Below are 22,776 nucleotides of genomic sequence, written 5' to 3'. Positions count from 1 at the left end.
CGATCAGTAGTGGTGCCCAGTTGGGGCGATCGGGGACATTAAGCTTTTGGGGTTGTCTTTATTTTGGTTTCGTAGTCGGACCTTGATTGTATCTGGATGAATGTAATGTTATTTATGCATTGTGTGACGTGGCGATTGTAAGCCAACTATGTATCTCTTTTCTCATCCAGTACATGGGTTGTGTGAAGATTACCCCTCTTGCGACATTGCTTACAATGCGGTTATGCCTCTAAGTCGTGCTTCGACACGTGGGAGATATAGCCGCATCGTGGGCGTTACAAGGCGCCCAAGTAGGATTGGGGCACCCCTTGCAGCCCCTCTCCCTCTCCCACCTATATATATGTGGGAGGGCACCGCTAGAACACACAACAATTGTTCCAAGCCATGTGCGGCGTCCCCTCCACCGTTTATTCCTTCGGTCATATTGTCGTAGTGCTTAGGCGAAGCCTTGCGCGGATCACTTCACCATCATCGTCACCATGCCGTTGTGCTGACGAAACTCTCCCTTGACACTTTGCTGGATCAAGAGTTCGAGGGACCTCATCGAGTTGAACGTGTGCTGAACTCGGAGGTGCGTACGTTCGGTGCTTGATCGGTCAGAGCGTGAAGAAGTTCGACTACATCAACCGCATTGTCAAACGCTTCCGCTTTCGGTCTACGAGGGTACGTGGATGCACTCTCCCCTTCTCGTTGCTATGCATCTTCTAGATAGATCTTGCGTGAGCGTAGGAAATTTTTGAAATTGCATGCTACGTTCCCCAACAGCACCGTGGAGTTGTCTCCTGGTTAGTCATCCCTGGCGGAGGGGCCGTCACTGTTGTCGTGTTCGGAGCCATTGCTCCGGGGACCTTGCACCGTAAACCAACCACACCCCTTGCCGGATCTACCATCCCCGTGTTGCCGGGAGGAACGGTAGTAGGAGGGGGATCTTGCGCTGCCGTGCCACAGAGGCGGCGCACATGCTTTCGTGGCGGCCGCCTCTGGGACGAAGAGGGGAGAGGGAAGGGAGGATGGGGTAAGGTTTGCTGTCTTGGTCGCCCTGGGAGGCGACGGGAGGGAGGTTTGTGATCATTTCTTCATGTTGTTTAGCCATATCTTATATGTCAAAGCACTTTCCAGATTTTCCGGGTTAAATCGTCCTTATATGAGTTCCATAAAATTTCTACAATCTCCATCGGTCCGAGAAAGGCTTCATAGAAATTTGTCATTCCAGTGCTCAAAATTCTTAAAACAAAAGAGGAGGCCTACCATCTCCCATATTTATATACACTTTTATATTGTTATAAAAGTTTTGAGATGGCTAACCTCTCATTTCGAGCGGTATAGGTAAATATTATAAGTTATTTTAAATGCAAATGAGATAGTCCTCTGTTTCAATTAATAAGGCGCGCACACACCTTAAAATTTAATTTTGACCATAAATTAGACCAATCAAATGTTAGCTTGCAAAAAGGTCTTATATTGTGGGACGAAGGGAGTAAATTATACGTATGTGATAAAAATTGTACGGTTGGATTTGTATCAATTTTTTTTGATGGTATAATTTTCTAAATCATAGAAATATATATTATTGATTTAATTCATTATCAAAGTTAAATTTTGAAAAACGTGCGCATCATATTCACTCGAATGGAGGGATTACCAGGCTAAAATCATAACTTGCGGCTGAAAAAGAACCAGCGATTCAAATTTGCGAGTCGGGGAGGGATAGTGCATGCCACAATCCATAGAGATCCTCGAGTGCGGCGTTGCAGAGGCCAGGCTCCATTGAGCCCGTTTTGCCAAAAAAAATTCAAAATATACTTAAAAGTTTCAAAAAATATCAATTTTTTTATACAAATACATATGCATGTTTGTCAAGTAGGTAAAAAGTTTCATCATGTAATTCAGTTATTTGCGTGCTACACAAAAAAGATAAATATCTGACATAAAAACAACAAAGATATAGCCTATATTAATCTGTGTATTTATCTTTTTCATATACACTACATGAAAACATATATGTTCATGAAATTTCATACGTGTATAATACAAATACACATGTATGTATAGACTTTTTTTCAGAATTTTTCAATGTGTGAAAATAGTATTTTCGCTGAAAAAAAAAATAAAAAGCTATGTGAAGCTCGGTCTCTGCAATGCTTTTTCGAGAGATCCTCTCCCTTCTCTCTCTCCTCACTCCTCAGTCGGCCATGAGCTGACTTTTTCCCTCGGACCTCGGACATCCTGTTCTCTCTCCTCGCTTTCTCTCTCTTGCCCGTTCTCCCAATAGTTCTGTCCCTGTCCCCCCCCGCGGCAAATTCCCCGACCCATCGCTCCCAAATCCCATCCAAATCCTCCCTCCACATCCTCCAAAGGTCGGATTTTCGGAGGGCCTCCGCCCCCAGATCGGGGAGGGATCCCCGTTTCTTCTGGTGGGTCGGTCCCCGCCGTCCTTTTCTTGATCTTTTTCCTGGAGGGGAGGTTCTTGGATGGGGTGCCTGCCGTGCTTCGGGTCGAGCGGCAAGGGGGAGCCTGCCAAGAAGGGCGGCGCGCGGAAGGACGTTCCGTCGGATCGCCGCGCCACTGGGGTCGGATCAGGTGTGATTCTTGGGCGGAAGGCTGGATCTTGGGCTGGTTTTTTTTTTTTTTGGAAATGGTTCTTAATTTCCCCCGGTTTAGTCAGCTGATGCTCACAGTGCCAAGATTTGAGTGGACCAGATTAAGAAATGCACCAATCTCCCTTGTCTTCGGAAATCTTTTTAACACCTATTCCATGTATATAGGTTTATTGCTTCTGGAAACTTATACATTATAGAAGTGATGCACTTTGACTATATGTTCATGGACTAATATGTGGTTATTTTATGATGCTTGCAATTTCCAACTCGGTAGAGTGATGGAAGTGTCGTATGATGCGGATGTCTGAACGTGTCTGCCTTATAAACTATCTGGCAGGACATCTGTTGAGAGTTAAGATGCTTAATTAGAAGTACTTGCAATCCCCTAGGGACTATAAAATAAAAAGGATGAATAACTGAGGTTTAGCTCCCTAAGAGCATCTCCAACAGAAGCGCTATATGAGCGCCGCGCGGTATAAAAACTGCTTTTGGCGCGCGCGGACCCGGTTTGGAATCTCCAGCAGCCGCACAAAAAGCGCGCGCGCGCTATAACTAATGCAGCGCGCGCATCAAAAAGGCATCGCGCGCAGCATATTTAGTGCGCCCGGTCGCGCGCGCTGCAAACTCTGGGCTGCTGCAGATGGGACCGCTTGATTGGGACCGTTGGACTCGCGCGCGCAGCATATTTTGCAGCGCTTGTTGGAGCAAACGTCTTCTAGCGCCCTAAAAAAATTTACTTGCGCGCTGTAAACCTGTTTTTTGGGCGCCGCCCGCTGTTGGAGATGCTCTTAGGAAGCGCCTTTTATGTTCATTTCGTACGGTTAAATGTTGACCTTTGAAAGCATTCTTTCTATTTGACTCGTCCTCTTAATTTTGCCGACAGATAAATTGGACAGCAATGTTTATTTTGAACAAATGTAGATGGTCCTGGTACAACATCCAAACTGTATCAAAGAAGTGTTAGATGATACTCCCTCTGTAAACTAATATTAGTTTACAGATGGAGTAGTTATTTTCCTCTCACTATTGTGATGGCCCTAATTTCTAATGCATTTTGGGACACTTAGCTAAGTTCTTTTGTAGTTTTTCTGGCATAGTTATGTCTTAACTATCGCAACACCCAGACTTTGCTTGCAAGCCTGTGATTTTTTTTACTACCTCCATTAGTGACTGGATTAAATGGTACTAGGCACTTCACCCCAAATAGTAAACTATTTACGCCATTACACATATTCTCTAGGACAATGTGTCTCTTTTCTTTTACCAAGACAAATACCAGGCCGCAGGAACATTGTTGATTTTATGGTAAGTTGAAGGCCTGGGACAAATCTAGATCTTTTTGGCAAGTTGAATTTCGATCTTAGTTTTCTCTTGGCCAAAGCATCAATAACCTTAGTTTCTTCCTTTTTGATACCTATTGTTAAGAGTTAAATGATGTTAATATTTGACACCACATTTGCTCTAAGAGGCTAGGAATTTTCAATTAAGCAGGGGAGGAATAAAGATTTAGTTTGTCACTACATGTTTTGATGACAAAGACCAGTCATACACGCACATTAGGGTTGTTATTGTTAATCTTCTATATCGAAAAGCAAAGTTACTTAGAAGGAAACACACAGTTTTTCTGTTACTGAAAGAAATAGGCAACCAATTCAAGTTGAAGAGGATTCGAAATTGGATGCTGAATGTGCACAACCACACTTGCGACCAACTGAGCTCAGTTCCTACCAATCATGTTTATGTATAAGGTATAGAAGTATATTTGGAGTTATTGTATTAAAGTTTTGAAAGGAATCAAGTTGTGCTTTCGGATACAAAGGCAAGCGTTCAAACCAGTTTCACAATTGCACATGGTCTATGGCCAGTTTTACCATTTTAATTATTGTGTTTTGGGAGTAGTTCACCTTAACTATGTTGCATTCTTTAATTCATACGACCCCTAACTCTGGATGTACTTTTGCTTTAGATAAACCAAAACCACAAGGTTTATTGGACTCGAAGGATGCAGTTATCCCAAGGGAGGGAAACAATCAACATATTGCAGCACACACATTCACTTTTCGTGAGCTTGCTGCTGCCACTAAGAACTTCAGACAGGATTGCCTATTGGGCGAGGGAGGTTTCGGCCGTGTATATAGAGGACGTTTGGACAATGGACAGGTTTGATTTAATGTTTTGATGCATTCAGATTTGGTGTGAATCCTCATTTCCAGCTATTAATTCCACTCGTTGAACTGCCAATATGACTGCCACATCTCTTTTAAACTGGGGTTGAAAATTTCCTTGTTATATGGTCTAGATTGGGCATTGGAGAAGACATTTTCCTTGTTGTAACTCTTCATTGCTGAGTTCTTGATCACAACTTTATTATATTGTCTACTGTGCAGGCTGTTGCAGTTAAGCAACTTGATCGCAATGGACTTCAAGGCAACAGAGAGTTTCTGGTTGAGGTCCTTATGCTCAGTCTATTGCACCACGATAACTTGGTAAACCTAATTGGATACTGTGCTGATGGGGATCAACGTCTTCTTGTATATGAATATATGCCGCTAGGATCACTTGAGGATCATTTGCATGGTAAGTGCACTTCACTTATGAACTTCTCTAAGTGCATTACTGCCTACATACAACTCCACATCCATGTGTTCAAAAGACTTTGTGCATTGTAAATGTCACATTTTTTATTCTTGGTAAACAGTTGAGCAATAAGCTAACCACTGTCTGGATTGCTTCTTTGTTACCAATTCTCGCCTTTAAGTCTTTAACCATTAATTTTTCTAATGTCACGATTTCTATTTCAATGATAACATCAATACACCTAACAACTTTGGTAATATCTTTTTGTCATGACAAATCCAACACTTGTGTGTGTTAGGCCAAGGTTTTAAAGTGAGCACATGGAGTACTAGTTAATACTACCTCCGTACCAAAATATAAGATGTTTTTGCAGCTCAAATTGAATTGCAAAAACGTCTTATATTTTGATACGGAGGGAGTACTTGCTTAAGCTTGCAGCTGCGTACTTGCATTATTCTTCTGTGGTTGTTGATCTGGTCGGCTGGTCATATATTCAACAGTTTTGATATGTATGTTGTTGAACTCGTACTTAATCAGTGAGTGAATTGATCTGCATACTAAAAGCTAAGTTTTGCCGTATCTCATAGGAAGGTAATCCGGTAGAGTTTTAATGGTTACCAAGTTAGCAACTCATATTTAATCAAGAGAGTGGAAGCTCAGTGAGGCAAAAGATCTAAAGCTTAGTTAAAGGTCAAATTGTTTGCATACTAAAGTTGAAATTTTGTTGTATATCAATGGGAAGCTAGCATATGCGCCATTTCTTGCAGAAGTCTTATTTTTCGTTTGTTGTACAGAACATATTCATGCACACTGGTATTTCAACTTTAGTTCGTCAATTCATTCTGTCTCTGGTTGATAGCATGTCTGGGATAACCTGCAAATATATTATATAATGACAGTTGATACATGGTTACTATTTCCAGTTGTAAATCAAAAAGGAAAATATTATATGTCTGATCCTGACTCGGCTTACTGGGCATTATGATCTTGCAAAGTCAACTCGCTTCTCTTTTTGTTGCATGGTAGTATGCTAAATTGATGTACGTAACCATTAACTTTAAGTGCATTAATTCTTCTTTTGGCATGCATTGTGGTTACAACTTGGAGTAATTTTTTCTGAAAGGATGGTTAAATTTGGCATCCTCGGATGCACACATGCATTTTTTTTATTAATAAAGATGCCATGCATTGAGGCCAAAACAGATTACATAAACTGGCAAGTAAAGGTAGAAAAAAAAGAACACTTATGACCAAGTCGACATTCTTCGGAAACAATGCCTTCAAGGAGATTACACACAGGAGCGATGTTGTAGGAAGTCGGAACCAACCGTCCAAGGCCAGACCGGGCATTTTCATCCTGGAACCAAGTCCAATCACTCAAGGTCAGATATTTGGCATGGAGACAATGCCTTGACAACGAAACGACACACATGCGCCCTTACTGGATCCGACCTGTGAAGGCCGATCACGGGTTTTCACCTGAGAAACAGAAGTGTTGACGTCGCTTGAAAATCGTAGTGGCTTCCTCCGGATCTAGCCGCTCATGGCCACCACCGGAACTCCATGCACTGACCCGGCAGAAGATGCCTAAAGTAGTTTAGAAGACATTTACATTGTGTATGCTGATTCATTGTGGTTTATACGACAATAGACTAAACGGCACTCCTTCCATTCATAAATATAAGATGTTTTATATATTTCAATATGGACTACATACGAGGGCAGGCCTGGCGCAGTGGTGAAGTCCTCCCCACTTGTGCCAAGAGGTCCTGGGTTCGAACCAGCCTCTCTGCATTGCACTTTGCAGGGGTAAGACTAGGTTCCTATAATCCCTCCCCAGACCCCACCTTGTGTGGGAGCTTCTATGCACTGGGTCTGTCCTAATATGGACTACATACGGACTGAAATGGATGAACAAACACACTAAAATGGGTCTATATACATCCGAATCAGAAAAAAGTTAGAGCATCTTATATTTGTGAACGGAGGGAGTAATACTTTGCAAGATGCTAAAATTGAAACCAGTATTCGTTCAGTCACCCGCCTAGTAAGTACTATAGGGTGGTTGACATGATTATGCGGCATAACTAGCAATTGCATCACGTGCTAAGTGGCTGACCACATGATTATAATTGCTAATATACATTTGCATATTTACGCAATTACATGAAGAAGTCATTGTTTTTGTACCAGGCGGCATGTGGCAAGTGTTAAGAAAATAGCATGTGGCAAGTGTTAAGAAAATAGCATAATCACTGGAACTTCTTCTGAATTGATTCATAGTAGATGTAGACATGATTTCTCAAACAACTACCTATATCTATATCCAGATGCTCCGCGGAGTCAGATGTATGCATCTGCTTCTTGTTGCCTACTATTTTTGATTTTTTTGTGCACTATCAGTGTTCCCTTTTAATGGAAAATTTATAGTCCCTTGCAATCCCCATTTACTAATTTAAACATATCTCAGTTACCCTCTTTTTAGATGGTAAATTGTAATGCTGTTGCACGCCATTGTTGTCTAATTATTTTCATTGCCGTAGAATAATGAATATTTGTGGGCTCATTGCATATGTTCAATGCATTTCAAAGGCAGCTTGCCTATCTAATTTGAATCTTTTTATGCTAGACATTCCACCTGAAAAGGAACCTCTTGACTGGAATACACGGATGAAGATTGCTGCTGGTGCTGCCAAGGGATTAGAATACTTGCATGACAAGGCAAGTCCTCCTGTTATTTACCGGGATTTCAAGTCGTCAAACATTCTTCTCGGCGAAGAGTTTCATCCAAAGCTATCTGACTTTGGCCTTGCAAAACTTGGCCCTGTCGGTGATAAGACCCATGTTTCAACACGTGTTATGGGAACTTATGGCTACTGTGCCCCAGAGTATGCAATGACTGGACAGCTTACAGTTAAATCTGATGTGTATAGCTTTGGTGTTGTGTTCCTTGAACTGATTACTGGTCGTAAAGCAATTGACAACACCAAACCACATGGAGAGCAAAACCTAGTGGCGTGGGTATGTTCTTCTATTCTGCACTAATTTTACTTCACAAAATTGATGTTTGCTTCATTATGTTGTTCATAGCTCATGTTCTTGGACATTCCACGAGCTAAGCATAATTTCTATAATAGCGTTGCTAAAAATACTTTGAGATACTAGCAATATAATTGGACTAAGATTTAGCTGTAGCACTAGTCCGAAAAATAAAACAGTCCGAAGAAACATAAATAGAAATTGTTTAAGCCGTTGCCACCAAATCAGGAATTTTTTAGGGACCCTTTCTTTCTTTTTTTTGCTTTGATGAATTACTATCACTTGAGGGTCTTTAATTTTCTATTTCCTTCTCAGATCATATTATCCTTTTGAACTCTGAAATTTTTATTAGACTGCTATTCACTGTTACTTCGTACACCACTGCTCTTAATTTTTCTTGAATGCTGTCTCCAAAAGCTATAATGATAGTATGATACCATGGAGTTATTTAATGTATTAAGGTTATGTTACTTACGAATGGGCTGGCTGTTCAGTTGCTTAGGCTTGGCATGATTCTTGAACACTAGTGAAATTGCTGCCTTCAGTACTGACCACTGAGATTAGTTCCTCGGATATTTATCGATCCACGTCATTCTCAATTTCACACATCGCTGTTGTAAAAAAGAATGCACTAAAAATTAAGGCTATCCATATCTATACTACATAGAGAAGAACGAGGGTTTGACGCAAGCAATCTTAGCCATCCAGTCTGATCTTATGATTCAACAAATAAATTGGATCCTTGAATGTTATTGCTTAATTGAACAATTAATCCTCTAATAACACCATACTAAACAGCCCTCACAACCACTCTTTTCAAATTATGGAGAAATATTATAGTACAATGTGAGTGGTCATATTATTTCTTAAATATTATTATGAATGCGAATGTATGCTAAGTTCACAACTTTCCAAAAGATTTAATAGGAATTCCTAATTTGGTGATACTGTATGAGGGGATTGAATATTATATATTTAACAAAGCTTGCACAGTACATGTACATCTCCTAGTTTTTTCTAAGGTTTAGGTGCTAAGGTTTGATCAATGTATACAAACAGAAAGTATATATTTCCTGCCAACTATTGCAGCTCGCTCATTATATAATGTTGGATGCCTTATGGTTGATCTGATATGCAGGCTCGTCCTCTGTTTAAAGACCGCAGAAAATTTCCAAAAATGGCTGATCCGGCACTTCAGGGCCGTTTTCCTATGAGGGGTCTGTATCAAGCTTTAGCCGTTGCTGCAATGTGTTTGCAAGAGCAAGCTGCCACTCGGCCTTTCATAGGAGATGTGGTCACTGCTCTTTCATATCTTGCTTCTCAGGCGTATGATCCAAATGCACCCACTCAACATAGTCGGAGCAATGCATCTACCCCCAGAGCCAGAGACCGTGGTAGTGTGAACGGCGACCAGCGGCGTATCCGGTCGCCAAATCACCATTCTCCAGATATGAGGAGAAAAGAAGTCACAACAACATCGAAGTATGAAGCCGAGGTTAGCAGGAATAGTTCTGGTGGTGGTTCTGGTAGACAGTCAGGCTTGGACGATAGGGATGTGACAGGTTCACAACAGGGTAGTCCTGCTCGGGCAGGAAAGAGGAGGGAAACTTCAAGGACCTCTGAGAGGCAGCGTGCTATTGCAGAGGCCAAGACATGGGGTGAGAATTCTAGAGAGAGGAAATGGCCGAATGCTCGGGGCAGCTTCGATAGTACAAATGAATAGAACTCTGGAGCAGGTCTGAGTCATCATTCTAGAAAGAGGATGAGTGCAAGCCAGTACCAAGCAGGGGGCAGTTTAGGGACATGGGGTTCGATTTCGGTTCCATGTTTAATGTGAATAGAGCTTTCCTTTTCTTTCCCGGCCATCACCACTGCTTCATAGTTTCTCTCTTCCACACAAATATCACCACCGCAATCACCATCGACACGCCTATTCCTGGCGTCCGTTCCTCGTGAATGTGATTATGCAGATGTGCCTTCATCATCATGGCACGAACGACATCTGGCTGGAAAGTTAGTAAGCAAAGGGGAGAACTGTTCTTAGGAGGACATGGTCCAATCAAATGAGTCTCTTCTGTTGCCTGCATGCATGACGGGTATGACAGTTGTTCCGAGCGTAGAGCTTTATTGTGAAGTCTGAGTACCGAGGGATGTGATGATTTTTCTTTCCTCGAGGGTTTGTACCGAGGGGGTTTACCCGTGTTCCATACGTCTGTATTGTGACATTTTTGTTTGTATTGAGTTGTCAGAACACATCCTTTGATTTATCTCTTCTGGCAAAGCCGTTGTGCCCCTTCCATCTAAGCTGTGCAAAATATTTAGGAAGCTTGTTAGCTACTCCGTTCGGAAATACTTGTCCTAGAAATGGTTGTATCTAGACGTTCTAGATACAACCATTTTTAGGACAAGTATTTCCGAACGGAGGGAGTATATGCTAAAATTTCTTTTTTGCTTCCTGTTTCTGAGCTTTCTGTCCATAGCAGATAAGCCCAGGGTTGTTTTTTGGTCAAACTTTGCCCAAACTAATTATATTTGTCGATGGAACATTTTTTTTCACAGAACAAAATTTCTTGATAAGGTACCTTGCACAGTTTCCTTTTCATTTGTTCGCATATATAAAGAGGCATGTTACAAGTTGTGATCAAGCATGGACCGGGTGTTCGTTGTTCACTGGCCCTCCACCTGTGTCATCCTCTCAGTCCTGCAGCGCCGTTGCGCCCTTCTCCGTCGATGACCACCCTGGCGAGCAGGTCACCATGGTCGTTGCGGCTTGGACACGGCTCCAACGCCCAGAATCCACGTCCCAGTCCACTCTGGCAGGCAGCATTGGAGCAGCAGTACATACATATACTGAGTGAAAATGCAGAGTCAAGTATTCAAATACTTATTACACAATTTCATTTGCCAATAATCCTGTCTTGCAATGCTGCTTCAGGATGGGTATAGTGATCAGCGAATGATTAAATTGTGCTACCTGACTATCATGGAACAATGAAATAACTGGCTGACTGGATAGGCAATCATGGAACAACAGAATAGATGTATGTATGCAATGCAGTAATGCTTGAGGGGGTCGGAAAGGAACTTCCCTTCCAACAACAACAGAGAGATGCAATGCAATATCCAGAAAGAGGCAATGATGAACTAATATTACAGTTATTATGGTGTAGCAGTCAACTCCAAATGGTCCAATTCATCACTTCATTGGTCCACTCAGTTTACAATTGAGTTGATCTGCAGTTCATAAGAAACTTCTGCAGTTTACAACCCTGCCTTCCGCAACTTGATTTGGACCATCAGAAACTTCTGCAGTTCATAAGTAAACTCGGATTCTATGAAAACCACATGTATTATGCAAATACTAGGATAGAAGGGGCGTACTACTAATAAGAAAACAGGCAGAACAACCAGTGATATGTTCTATGACATTGCCATCGTTAAAGTAATGTCAAAATCAACAACCACCATGGCTAGTACTGGTAGTTAAATACGTACTACAATCAAAACCGTGATAGTAAAGGGGTGCTAATCATAAAAACACGGGCAAAACTACTGTTATCTTCCATGCCATCGTTTAAAATTTAGACTGGATAACTTGAGTAAGCAGTTTATGAGGCACATCAATTTTGAAGTAGAGAGAATGAGCACATCGGCTCAGGTTGGTAGAGATTAATTCTTTAACTACTAGTACATAGTTTCAGGGAAAAAAACTTGCATTTATAAATAGAGCAACCAAACTTCATCGTAATTATACCAAATAACTTACTAAGCACTCTTCTTTTCCATGCTAAAACTAACAGCTAACTTTGGTGGAGGTTAAAATACTGCCCCTTCAGAGCAATGTACAAAATTCTACATGATCTGAACTCCTAGTTCTATCACGAAACGCGCATGCACTTTTCAGAAAAACATGTTGTTGTGACAATTGTAAGACAAAAAAGCAACCGAATGGACCGTTCAGAAAAATCATGGGCAATGACAAAAACACCTGTGGGCGTAGCAGACAATGCAATTTTTTCCGCGAATACGCAAAGCTTGGGTATCTTTTCATTGATAGGTAGAAGAGAACAGAGTAACAAGAGGGGAGGAAGAGGGATACAACACGGCACACACTCTCCTAGTCTAAAACTCCAGCCATGAAAGGGAAAGAAACAAGACCTAGAGCATCTAAGCGGCGTCACGAAACAAAGCCAGGCACCAGCGTCACACGGCCATGCCATCAGGACGGAGCAAATCAACGTACCCCCCACCTTGAAGCGCCAAGAAGAGTCGGCAAGTGGGTTGCAGGATCAGACCGGCCTGAGGAAGAAGCCATGGAAGAAGCGTCGACGATGTTGTACATTGCGCCTCGGATGTCCATATCTTGAAAAGCAGCCCAAAACCAAGCAGGGTGTCCAACATCACCAATTTCAACACCGAAGACACCACGAGCAACCAAGACGACGCCTTCATGAAGGGGGACGACATCGGGACGCCGCCGCCGTCTGGTCTGGAGAACCGGACCAAGGGTTTCCCCCGGTGCTCGAAGGAGGACAGGTCGAAAGGCCATGGCAACGCCTTCAAGAAGGAGACGGCATCCGCAGATGTCGCCGCTACCAGCACCGGCAAGCCGAGCAAGGATTTCGTCCCGGCCTTGACCGAATCACCCCAAATGCCGTCGGATCAGGAATCGAAGACAAGGAAACCATGTAGCTGGCTGGAACCACCACGGCAGGGAGAGATGCACCCATCACCAGACAAGAAGGTGACATGGGCGCCGCCGGATGCACCACAATCACCAACCAGCACCACCAACACAACTCACTGCAGGCACCCGATCCACCACCAACGCCATGGTCCAGAACTGGGCGGGAAAAGGATGCGCCGCCGCCAGCAGCACCAAACCCAGCCGAAGAGAAGGCATTGCCGACCGAGAGCCATGGGGAGGAGCAGCCGGCAGGGATAGGTCGTGGAGTTGGGAGGCGCTGGAGGAGGTGGAGCAGGGGAGAGACACGCCGCATCGGGCAGGCCGGCGACGGCCCGGCCAAGAAGCCTCGAACACCATCCTCCCGGGATCCGGCGCCGGCAACAGCAAGGGTGCTGGAGGCCGCACGGATCTGGCGCGGGAGAAGGTGGTTGGGGCGAGGACGCGCCAGCGACAGCCGGAGCCCACAGGGAAGGGGGCGGTCGAGGGCCGGGGAGGAGGAGCCAGAGGTAGCACGCCGGCGCCGGAGCGCGACGGGATCCGACGAGAGAGGTGTGGAGGGGGGAGGTGGCTTGCAGTCGGGCCGGCCGAGGCGCCCCGCCGCCACCTTCCTGTGAGCCGGCGCAGCTTCGCCGGCCGCTCCTCTGGTGGCGGTGAGGAGGCGGGGCGGGGCGGGGGTTGGCCGCGGCGGCGCAGGCTAGGGTTCCCCCGCCGCCGCCAGGGGAGGCGATGCGGGGGTCGGGGGAGGGGAGGGAGCAGACAATGCAATAAACTCCGATTTCTCCGTAACTGATAAGTGACTAATAAACCCTCAAAGATTCAGATTGACTTGTACATAAAAATGGTAGAAGTATTATTTCTCAAAGCAGGTCATTGGCAACGGGAGAATCATGCAAAAGGATCACGTTCCTCCATGCTCCTACACCACTACACCTGCACTATGCCATGCCATCAAGGTGCAGGCCTCCATCCAGATGCCGCGCAATCTTCCCCAAGCCATAAAAAATACATTCGGCTACACAAGCCACAGCGTGCGTGGGATGCCAGAGCTGAATGTACGTGTTATGGCTTGGAGGAGCTTGCACGGTGTAGAGGAGGTGTGCCAAGGCTGGAAGGCTATGTGCAAGAGAGATGGAGAGCTTGGATATGAGTTGAGAGGAGGGGGTGGTGGGTGCTGTGTGAGAGAGTGGTGGTGAGTGGTGACGGTGTTAAATAAGCAGGCGAGAGGGAAAGAGGACGACGGGGGTGGGACGCCCGTGTCCCGAGTGCAACTGAGTGTGGAGAGTAGTGGAGACATCAACGTGATGCCTATGGCCTAGGGAGAGGGCGTGTCGTCCCTGGGCTGGGCTGGTGGAGAGGAGGATTCCCAACCAGCAAAAAAGCTACAGTACAATGGATGCTCCACATCCAAACTTCAAGTAGAGCATCTCCAGCCCCGCCCCAACAGGTCCTCCCCAGGCGATTTTTTAGCGCCGGCGTCCAAAAATTGACCGTGTCGCGTCCCAGGAGCCCTTTTTCGTCGGTTTGGGTCAAAATTGACGCTGGCGGACCCAGTCCGAACCCGGCGCGCTGAGGGGCGACTGATGGCACCGGGGCGAGCGGTTTTGTCGCGAAAGCGGATGGGCCCGCCGAGTCAGGGAGACACCGCTTCGTCGCCCTCATCGCCCCGGTTCCCGCGGGAATCAATGCGAAGACTGCCGCTCTACAGTGCCGGTCAGCCTCCATTGATGCCTCACGGGCGGCGCAGTGAACGCGCCGCGACGCGCGTCCAGCCACGCGTCGCTCAGCATGCAGGCCGTCGCCGCCCCGCGATGGCTATAAAACGCGACCTCCTCGCCGGTGGACGCCACAGCTCTCACTTTCCCCCCTCCCCGGCGTAGATAGCGACACTCCCCTCTTCCCACCGGCGAGAAAGATGGTCGAGAGGTACCCAGATGATGGCGCGACGGCGAACGGCTTCGGCTGCCGCCACCTCCAAGAGGCGGAGGCGCGGCTGCTGTACGAGGTGGAGTACCCGACGCCCCCCGGACATGCGGGTGCCGGGGACATGGAGGCTAAGCGTCGGCGGCGTCCCGGTGCCACCGGTGCCCGAAGGGGCGACGCGGCGGGCTGAGATCGCCCGCATCCGCTCGTCCCCGACGGAGGAGCGGCGGAACGAGCCGCGCTACGCCGCCGACAGCCACACCCTCTGGACCATGTACTTCCAATGCCGCCGCGAGGAGCAGATCGTCTCCACCAACGGCGTCATCCCGCGGGGGCGCCACAACGCCGACGGGCGGCGCGAGTGGTGGGGCGTGCTCGGCCGCACCCTTGAGGTCGTCCTCGACCACATCGAGTGCGGGAATGTGCCGCACCTCAAGTACCCGCCGCGGTCGTCCTTCTCTCGCCGCCGCGGTAGCTTCTGGACGCCCTGGCGGATGGAGCCGGGGTCGTCCTCGTCGTCGGGCTCCGGCTCGCCGGCCACGCTCCGTCCCGTCAAGCCTAAGCCGGAGGAGACGCCGCTCGGGCGTCGCACCCGCAACGGCGCTCTCGTCATCAATGAGGGTGCCCGGTCCACCCCGCCTGCTCCGGCTCCGGGGAGGCGCTCCCTCCGCCTGGTCCGGCCGAAGCCCGAGCCGGGGCTGCTCCCGGTGAAGCCAAAGCACGTCGAGATGGCAACCCCCGACGATGAGTCCACCCTCAAGTGGGCTAAGGAGGAATACGTCCGAGAGCAGGTCCGCCGCCAGCGCCGGGCGTGCGCGGAGCTCCAGGCCCGGCGCCGCGGGCGCGAGGAGGGCAGCGTCATCGTCCTCGACAGCGACGAGGAAGACGAGGCCGGGCTGTCCAGCGCGCCACCATGCCTCGGCGACCTTGGCCAGGGCTGCAGCAGGGACGGCGCCGGCCCAAGCCAGCCACGCGACGACGATGACGGCGACGGCGGCGACTACACCCGCTTCTACAGACTTCTCGGCATGTAGACGACTACGGCGGTGGCGGCTAGGCGTAGTTTGGCATAGTTTAGGCGTAATTCAGGCGTAGTTTGCATGTTTTGATGTTTTCTGTTCAAATTTCAACGAAGTTTCGCCGAGTTCGTGCAAAAGTCGCCGAGTTTGCATATATTTTGGTACGCGACATTGCTAAACCGGGGTGACCTGTGGACCACGACTGGGAGCAAGGTCGCTCCTACGCGTCAATCTAGCGCCGGCTCGCCTCCAGGAGGCTCTTTTTCGGCGTCCTGAAAGGCCGAACGGCTGGAGATGCTCTTACAGTACTTCACTTTACACGCATGAAAACCCTACTGGTTAAAAGGCAGTCATTGCTCTAGAACACAACTCATGGAACACACGCTCTTCTTCCGGTTTGCAGCAGTGGAGAAACTAGTTCGACAACTGTGACGATCGGACTGCACTGCACAGGACATGGTTCTAAGCATTGGCACGATAGTGCCGAAAGATCGAATTCCTTGAGAGACAAAAAAAACATCAAATGATATGTTGCATGTGGAGCTATTTTCTCTTGCTTGCAGAGTGTTGGGCTTTTGGAGTTTAATACTCCCCTGAACTAAATCAGCCACGAGTAATATGAAACGGAGGGAGTATTAAACTTCAAAAGCCCATTTGTATTAAATCAGTGACGAGTAATATGGAACGGAGGGAGTAGTTTCAGGTAGTTGGATGATCCAGGACTACAGTGAGCTAGAAATGAGAGTATCTCCGTTTCGGAAAAAAGAAATGAGAGTATTTAACTTTGCTCTACTTAAGATGTCTATGGGGCTCCCTGCCTTCCTCTTATAAAAAAAGGATGCAAGATTGCATGGCATGACACTTTTGAATGTGGTAACAACTTACACCAAGGTAGGCACAATCACTACCAATTCAAAGATCTTTCATGTCCAATCTCAGTTAGGTGCCATTCCAGGGCATTGCTGATTGCCATGTAAATGGCAAAATTCAGACCAACTTAATAAGTATGTCGAGTTGGTATTCATTCTGGCTTTGTATCCAGCGTGTGATATGGACAGGAAACTTGTGCACGTTACAGATTGGCATGGCATGCACAGATTCACAACTATAAGTGAACAATCCAAATCAAGTAAACAAAAAAAAAAACCCTCAAAAAATTCCAAAAAAAAAACGACCTCAACTTTATTCCTGTAATTGCAGGGGTGCAGTCCGCAACAGTTAATAGGTCAACAACAATCATTGATCAAACCTCTGCTAAAGAAAATATCACTCTAAAGTTCAGCTCCTCCTGTAGCCTGGCTACAAACACATAGTGAAAGGAGAGAACAATCATAATCACATAACCATGGATTTGAGCAAAGGATACAAATAGTTCGGGAGAAGGCAAGAGTTACCGCCCCCTCTGGGATGCCACATTCTTGAAACACTAATACTGATTTCTATTCACTATAATAAAATCCTTACCACCTTATGCATTTTTATGAAAAAGAGAATTAACTTTCAGAGTTCCCCGCAAAAAAAAATAACTTTCAGAGTTTCAGACAGTAATAGAGACATTTCATCAAGCAATATGACCAAAGTTCTTTTTAGAAAACTACATATGCACTCCACACGTGCTTAAACTTCCAAGTTCCAAGTAATTCCTAGCCTTACCTCCAGTTATGCGCAGTCCAGACATGTTCTTTTAGCAGAAATGATGTGACGATGATGTTACGGTCTATTCTTCATTCTGCTCTTTTTAATTTACAAAACTGTCTCTACAATTACTGGCAACACTACCATAAAGAGAGCTTAGAATATTTCACATGTTTATGCTATAAATGATATCAAAGAGAATTCTGTTCAAGTGAGAGAATAATTCAAGAGGGTTTTTTCTGCAAGGTTTAAGAACAACTGCAGTTGGATTGAGTATATTAATATGGAATTGAATGCAAGCAATGGTTCAGCTACTAGGTTATAGACAACAGGGATCGTCTACCCGAGTCAAGTTTCTCTTATGTGATGCAAAATAGGTACCACAGAACAATCGAAGGGTATTGAAAATAAAAGGTATTTGCTGAACACCTTAACAGCATCACACAAATAAACTCAAGGAAAAGGGTGAAAAAGGCCAAGAGCTCTTACAAAGATGTGCTTCAGTAAAATATATGCTTGGAAAAAGAAAATACTATTTTGTGTCAGATTTTTTTAATGTGGAGGATTGTACATGATTTATAACATTTGATAAACGGCAGGATATTTTTTTCCTTTCTAATATCCATAGCTCTAGGTAGTGTGTGCTAACCATTGTTCTGGCAAATGCCGGGAGAGCCATGAGAAGTCAGATGTCACTTGATATAGTAGATCAAACAACCTACAAACTCTGTACTTCTTAATCAGGGCCAACCTAGTTCAAGGGGACAATCCAAATAACTGTAGTTATCATGTCTTGCAAGAAATATACAATGGGAGGCAGCACATATTAATATCAAAAGCAATATATAATTACAAACATTACAACACTCTCACAGAACCTGCAATTTTGAATATCAGTTTCAGCCCGAGAACCGTCCCAAAATAAGTGACTCAACTTTGTATTTTGGGACGGACGGAGTATTTTTCTGTATGAATAATGCAACAAAATTCCAATAACACAAACAATAAATGGTCCACATGTGAAATTCATTAGGAAAGCATGCCAGATAACAAATATTTCTCGCGCCCCTCATTATTGCTACAATTTCTTCAACATGAACATACTCTCATGGATCAAGAGGGCACAAAAACTACTAAATCGAAAGCTCATCAATGAGTGCCACAAAAGCCAAGCCAACTAACGCTCCATCATACTGTATACCACGAAATAAAACATTAAGAAGAGATGTTTTAAGTAGTACCTACCTGATAATAAGGGGTACACTAACTAAATTGAGCCATGCGAGAAATCTGGCCTAGTCAATACAGGAATGTGCAACCATATCAAAACATTGCAATATAATTACAAGTTTCTCAGATGCTGTATCTCTTTATCATGTACACCTGACCATATTTTCTTTTTACACTAACCGTTGTGTAGAAAGAAAATAAATGTCCATGTATGTTCTAATTTTTATTTAGTACAAAAGAACATTTATTTGATTTATCTGCATTAAAATGTGTCTCAGTTTACATAGAATTTATTCCTCAGATGACTGAAGCATGCTGAAAAACTTTTATCCTAGCAGAAAAGAAGCCCATAGATGTGCAGATCTTATGTTTACTGTAGTTATATAATTTTAAGGGTGCCATGATCAAGGAAAAACTAATCTGCAAAGGCATGTATGTGCAGAAGAACTTAGAAACAGCAACACCTACAACAACATAAAAGGCAGACTGTACTGTGAGCTAAAAAAAGTAGCAATATCTAACTGATAGATGCACAATAGTTACTCAATTTTTCTTTATGATGCACTATTTCTCGTAGCATCGACAACACTATTAATCATCTTGAAGTGTCCTCATCATCTAAAATAAAGCCTGTGCAGATGCCTTTCTTCTTGTGCACTGCTGACAGAAGTTCCTTCGCCACCCAGATTCTGAGCGGCACCTTAGATCACTTCAGATGGCTAACTATGTCATTAAGAAGAATAAAAGTATCATTTACAAAATTCAGAAACAGAGGAACCTCAAATAATAAAGCTGGCACAATATGCTTTTTCAAACCATGCATGAGAACTGCACGTACTATATCAAGAAAACTATCATAATATGATAACATGCATCAGCTACCGACATCATCTTTTACTTACAGGAAATCAAATCAAAACTATGTGCACTCCAGTCTAGTTTTAACGTGTTTCTTTATTCATCTCGCAAAAAAAAAGCAAGCCAGTTTTGTTATCACCACATTATCCATAAAATAGACATCAAGAACAACCCAAAAGGCAAGATACTTTTAAGATACAGGGGATGGTCTAAGAATTTTCCATGGATCACCTTGCCGATTGAGTGGCTTCAGCGAAACTAACTTAACCTCCAGTCACCAGACATCTACAATACAGTACGGTGCTTTTTCTTCCCGAAAGAAGTTTAACTTGTCTGGACACTTAAGTCGAAGCACAAGAAGAGGATCATCCTATCCATCATTTAAAAAAAATGGCGACTTCTATATTCTGGCCAATTTTGATATATCATGTTTTTTTTTTCGAAATTGCATTAACTGTACCCTGTTCTAGCTGTTGTTGGTTAAGCATCTGAGATATACAGTGAAAAGGAGAGCCTTATCCCTACATAAGAGAATTATCTTTTACCTTCATTTTCTTATCTTTGGCAACTTATTGTTGGATTCATTATGAGATGGCTTACCACATATGCCATGTGATAGTTGAGTTGACAACTTGAAGAGCATACATGTCCAAGAATTTGTGTGCCAAGATATATACATACACTGTGCATCCTTTTGCATAGGAATATATGCAGTTCCGAAAAGAACACGAGTAAATGAGCAAATTTCGACAATTCAAAAGTACCTGAAGTCAAAAGGAAATATTTTGTAGCTAAATCACGAGCATATTTATAACTGTGATATGCAGAAACTCTGATTTATAAAGATGTGAGCCAATAATAATGATAATAGTAATTTGAGTACATGAAGTTTATAAACAGGAACTTATAGACTGAGTTTTAAAATAACATCCCAGATTATATCGAGGTGGACAATTAAGTATTAAATCAACTCAGAACTACATGAGCTACAATGCATATTATTATTAGTGATACAGGGATACAACTTCTGACAAAACCATGGCATTAGTTCTGTAGAATAATCTTATGGCAGATTAGGAACAATTGGCTGTACAAAGAAATGTTCCTGGTGGCCTGGTAAGCTAGCAAACAAAGAAAATGTATAATACGACTCACTGTATGTCTTATGATGCTAAGGCAAAACTAAGGTAACTTCGGAGCATACGGGCGTAAAATAAACACAAATCTCAAAACCTTTCAGATCTTATCTACATCTAATTCAGTGAAACACAATTATTTTAGTTACGCACATCCTTCATCAGAACATTTGTAGCTAAGAGCATGTCCACATGGCTGAATCCATAAATAATACAAAGCATAAGACAACCAGCATAGTTCAGTATCCAAACAACATAGTGTTGCATGCCATACAGATGTAAGCAAACCATATGAACCAATTGATCTGATACCAAATCATTTACATTTTCAAAGTAACAGAGTTATAGAGGAATGGATGCTATATGTCCAAACTTGAATTATTTTACAGACATGGAAACCCTACTAGTTACAGACATGTCTCGACTGAATTTAACATAAAAAACAGATATGGGCGAGGGAGAGTGAGAGCACATCAACCTCATCCTTGATAGCTTCGTCTATCCCGGCTACTATGTCAGCGGAGTCACACCCACGAAGTGTACACATGTTGTGGATGGACTGATGTCCACGTGAAGCAGCCGGCGTCGGCGGGTGGCCTCAAAAGGAGAATGTATTTTTTATGGCTAGGAGAAGCCTTTGTGAGATATTGGAAGATGAGGGTGAGTGAGAGTAGGAGGTGGGCGAAGGACGACATGGTTGGGATCGGCTGAAACCTGGAAGAAGACTAGGTTAGGTGCAAGAGAGAGATGGAGAGAGGCTTGAGAGCTTGGACATGAGTTCAGAGCTGCGATTTCCAATGGGTAGAAGAGGGTGAGGGTGGAACTGGTGGCTGCTGTGTGAGGAGGGGTGGTGGTGGTCTTAATAGGCAACGGAGAGGAAGGGAGAGAGGACGACGGGGGTAGATGATACGCGATTGAAGAGACGCCCATGCCCTGAGTGCACTGAGTGTGGAGAGCAGTGGGAGAGGGCGTGTCGTCCCTTGGCTGGCTGGTGGAGAAAGAGGTACCCAATCAACAAAAAAGCTACAGTGCAGTGGATGCTCCACGTCCAAACTTAAGATTCCAGACAACAGCAGTGCGGTTCGTCCTTGACCTATATGGCCTAGGGTCCAAACAAAAAAGCACAGAGTTCAACCAATAATCGTTCATCTAATAATCACATCAGGAAGTAGTAGAGACAGAAAGCTAAGATAAAAGTTTCGATCATCATATCTGCTAGTCTCCGGGATACTCTGCTTCAAGCCTCCTCCAGGCAACACATCTCTACCCAAAGAACAGAGCACCAACACACAACAGTGTCAGCTACATCATCCAACATCTCCAGCAGGCGTTGGTGAAAATAGTTGGAGTAAATCAGAGGACAATGACTTGTAAAGAGAAAGAAAAGCAAAGAAACATGTCCTTGGCCAACACTCGGTGATGATTCTAACCTAAGGACTGGGAACAGAGCTTATGCTAAGTTGGAGTACTTAATTAAGGGTTGCAACTGACTAAGGATCCTTTTTGCAAAGTGCTACTGCCAAGGAAGACCTACAGGCCTACAGTACACTGCCCATGCCCACTACAAACAGACCCCGTCAACTTTTGTCAACGCCTCCTGGAGATGTTGGATGCTGTAGATGACACTGCTCACCGGGTGCAGATGAGCCTGGGTGTTAAATTGTGATCCAAATTCTAGTACCGTATTGGATTAGACGTAGTACATACGGTGTGGGCCTTTTGCGTTGGTACCGACGCGTACGAGTACAACTCGTTTACTTGTCCTACAAGGACTCCTATGTGTTGCCCCTCATATATACCCTCGCACCTCAGACGGCCTGTCGTCTCGTGCTTGTAATACTCCTCCTCATAGTGATTGCGTCTTCGTGCGTCCGTGGTTTTCTCCCGCAAGGGTTTTCACGTAAAAATCTGTGTCTCTTTGTCTCGTTTATTCTCGTTATTATCTAACAAGTGGTATACAGAGCTGAGGTTATAGATACGAGATTGAGTCTGAGAGAGCTAGGGTTCGGCGTGCGCCGCCGCACACATCTGGCGATCCGCGGCGATCGATTTTCCCTGCAGCCGAGACCGACACG

The 22,776-nt window shown here is 44.6% G+C and overlaps 1 protein-coding gene and 1 long non-coding RNA gene across 2 annotated transcripts; one reads left to right on the top strand and one right to left on the bottom strand.

Annotated features, from left to right (window-relative positions):
• The first annotated feature begins 2,182 nt into the window (after positions 1-2,182).
• LOC119277267 (receptor-like cytoplasmic kinase 185) lies at positions 2,183-10,517 on the top strand. The gene is made up of 5 exons (XM_037558526.1): positions 2,183-2,580; positions 4,567-4,760; positions 4,988-5,177; positions 7,807-8,198; positions 9,355-10,517. Exons 1-5 carry the CDS (start codon positions 2,472-2,474, stop codon positions 9,937-9,939), a joined length of 1,470 nt encoding a protein of 489 aa, XP_037414423.1. The 5' UTR covers positions 2,183-2,471; the 3' UTR covers positions 9,940-10,517.
• A 7,953-nt stretch (positions 10,518-18,470) lies between these two features.
• Positions 18,471-21,612, bottom strand: LOC119277276. Its single transcript, XR_005137023.1, has 2 exons — positions 21,180-21,612; positions 18,471-19,430 (listed from the first exon to the last, which is right to left on the bottom strand). It is a non-coding gene; the product is annotated as an uncharacterized LOC119277276 (long non-coding RNA).
• Positions 21,613-22,776: the final 1,164 nt, after the last annotated feature.

Source organism: Triticum dicoccoides, chromosome 1A, assembly GCF_002162155.2.
Source record: "Triticum dicoccoides isolate Atlit2015 ecotype Zavitan chromosome 1A, WEW_v2.0, whole genome shotgun sequence".
Taxonomy (NCBI): domain Eukaryota; kingdom Viridiplantae; phylum Streptophyta; class Magnoliopsida; order Poales; family Poaceae; genus Triticum; species Triticum dicoccoides.
The sequence above is the reverse complement of the archived record's forward strand: the minus strand, read 5'-3'. Positions and strand labels throughout refer to the sequence as shown.

Coding starts and splice junctions, on each gene's coding strand:
- LOC119277267 (XM_037558526.1), top strand. CDS start 2,472: ATGGGGTGCCTGCCGTGCTTCGGGTCGAGCGGCAAGGGGGAGCCTGCC. Junction 5,178..7,806: donor ACTTGAGGATCATTTGCATG/GTAAGTGCACTT, acceptor TTTTTATGCTAG/ACATTCCACCTGAAAAGGAA. Junction 8,199..9,354: donor AGCAAAACCTAGTGGCGTGG/GTATGTTCTTCT, acceptor TCTGATATGCAG/GCTCGTCCTCTGTTTAAAGA.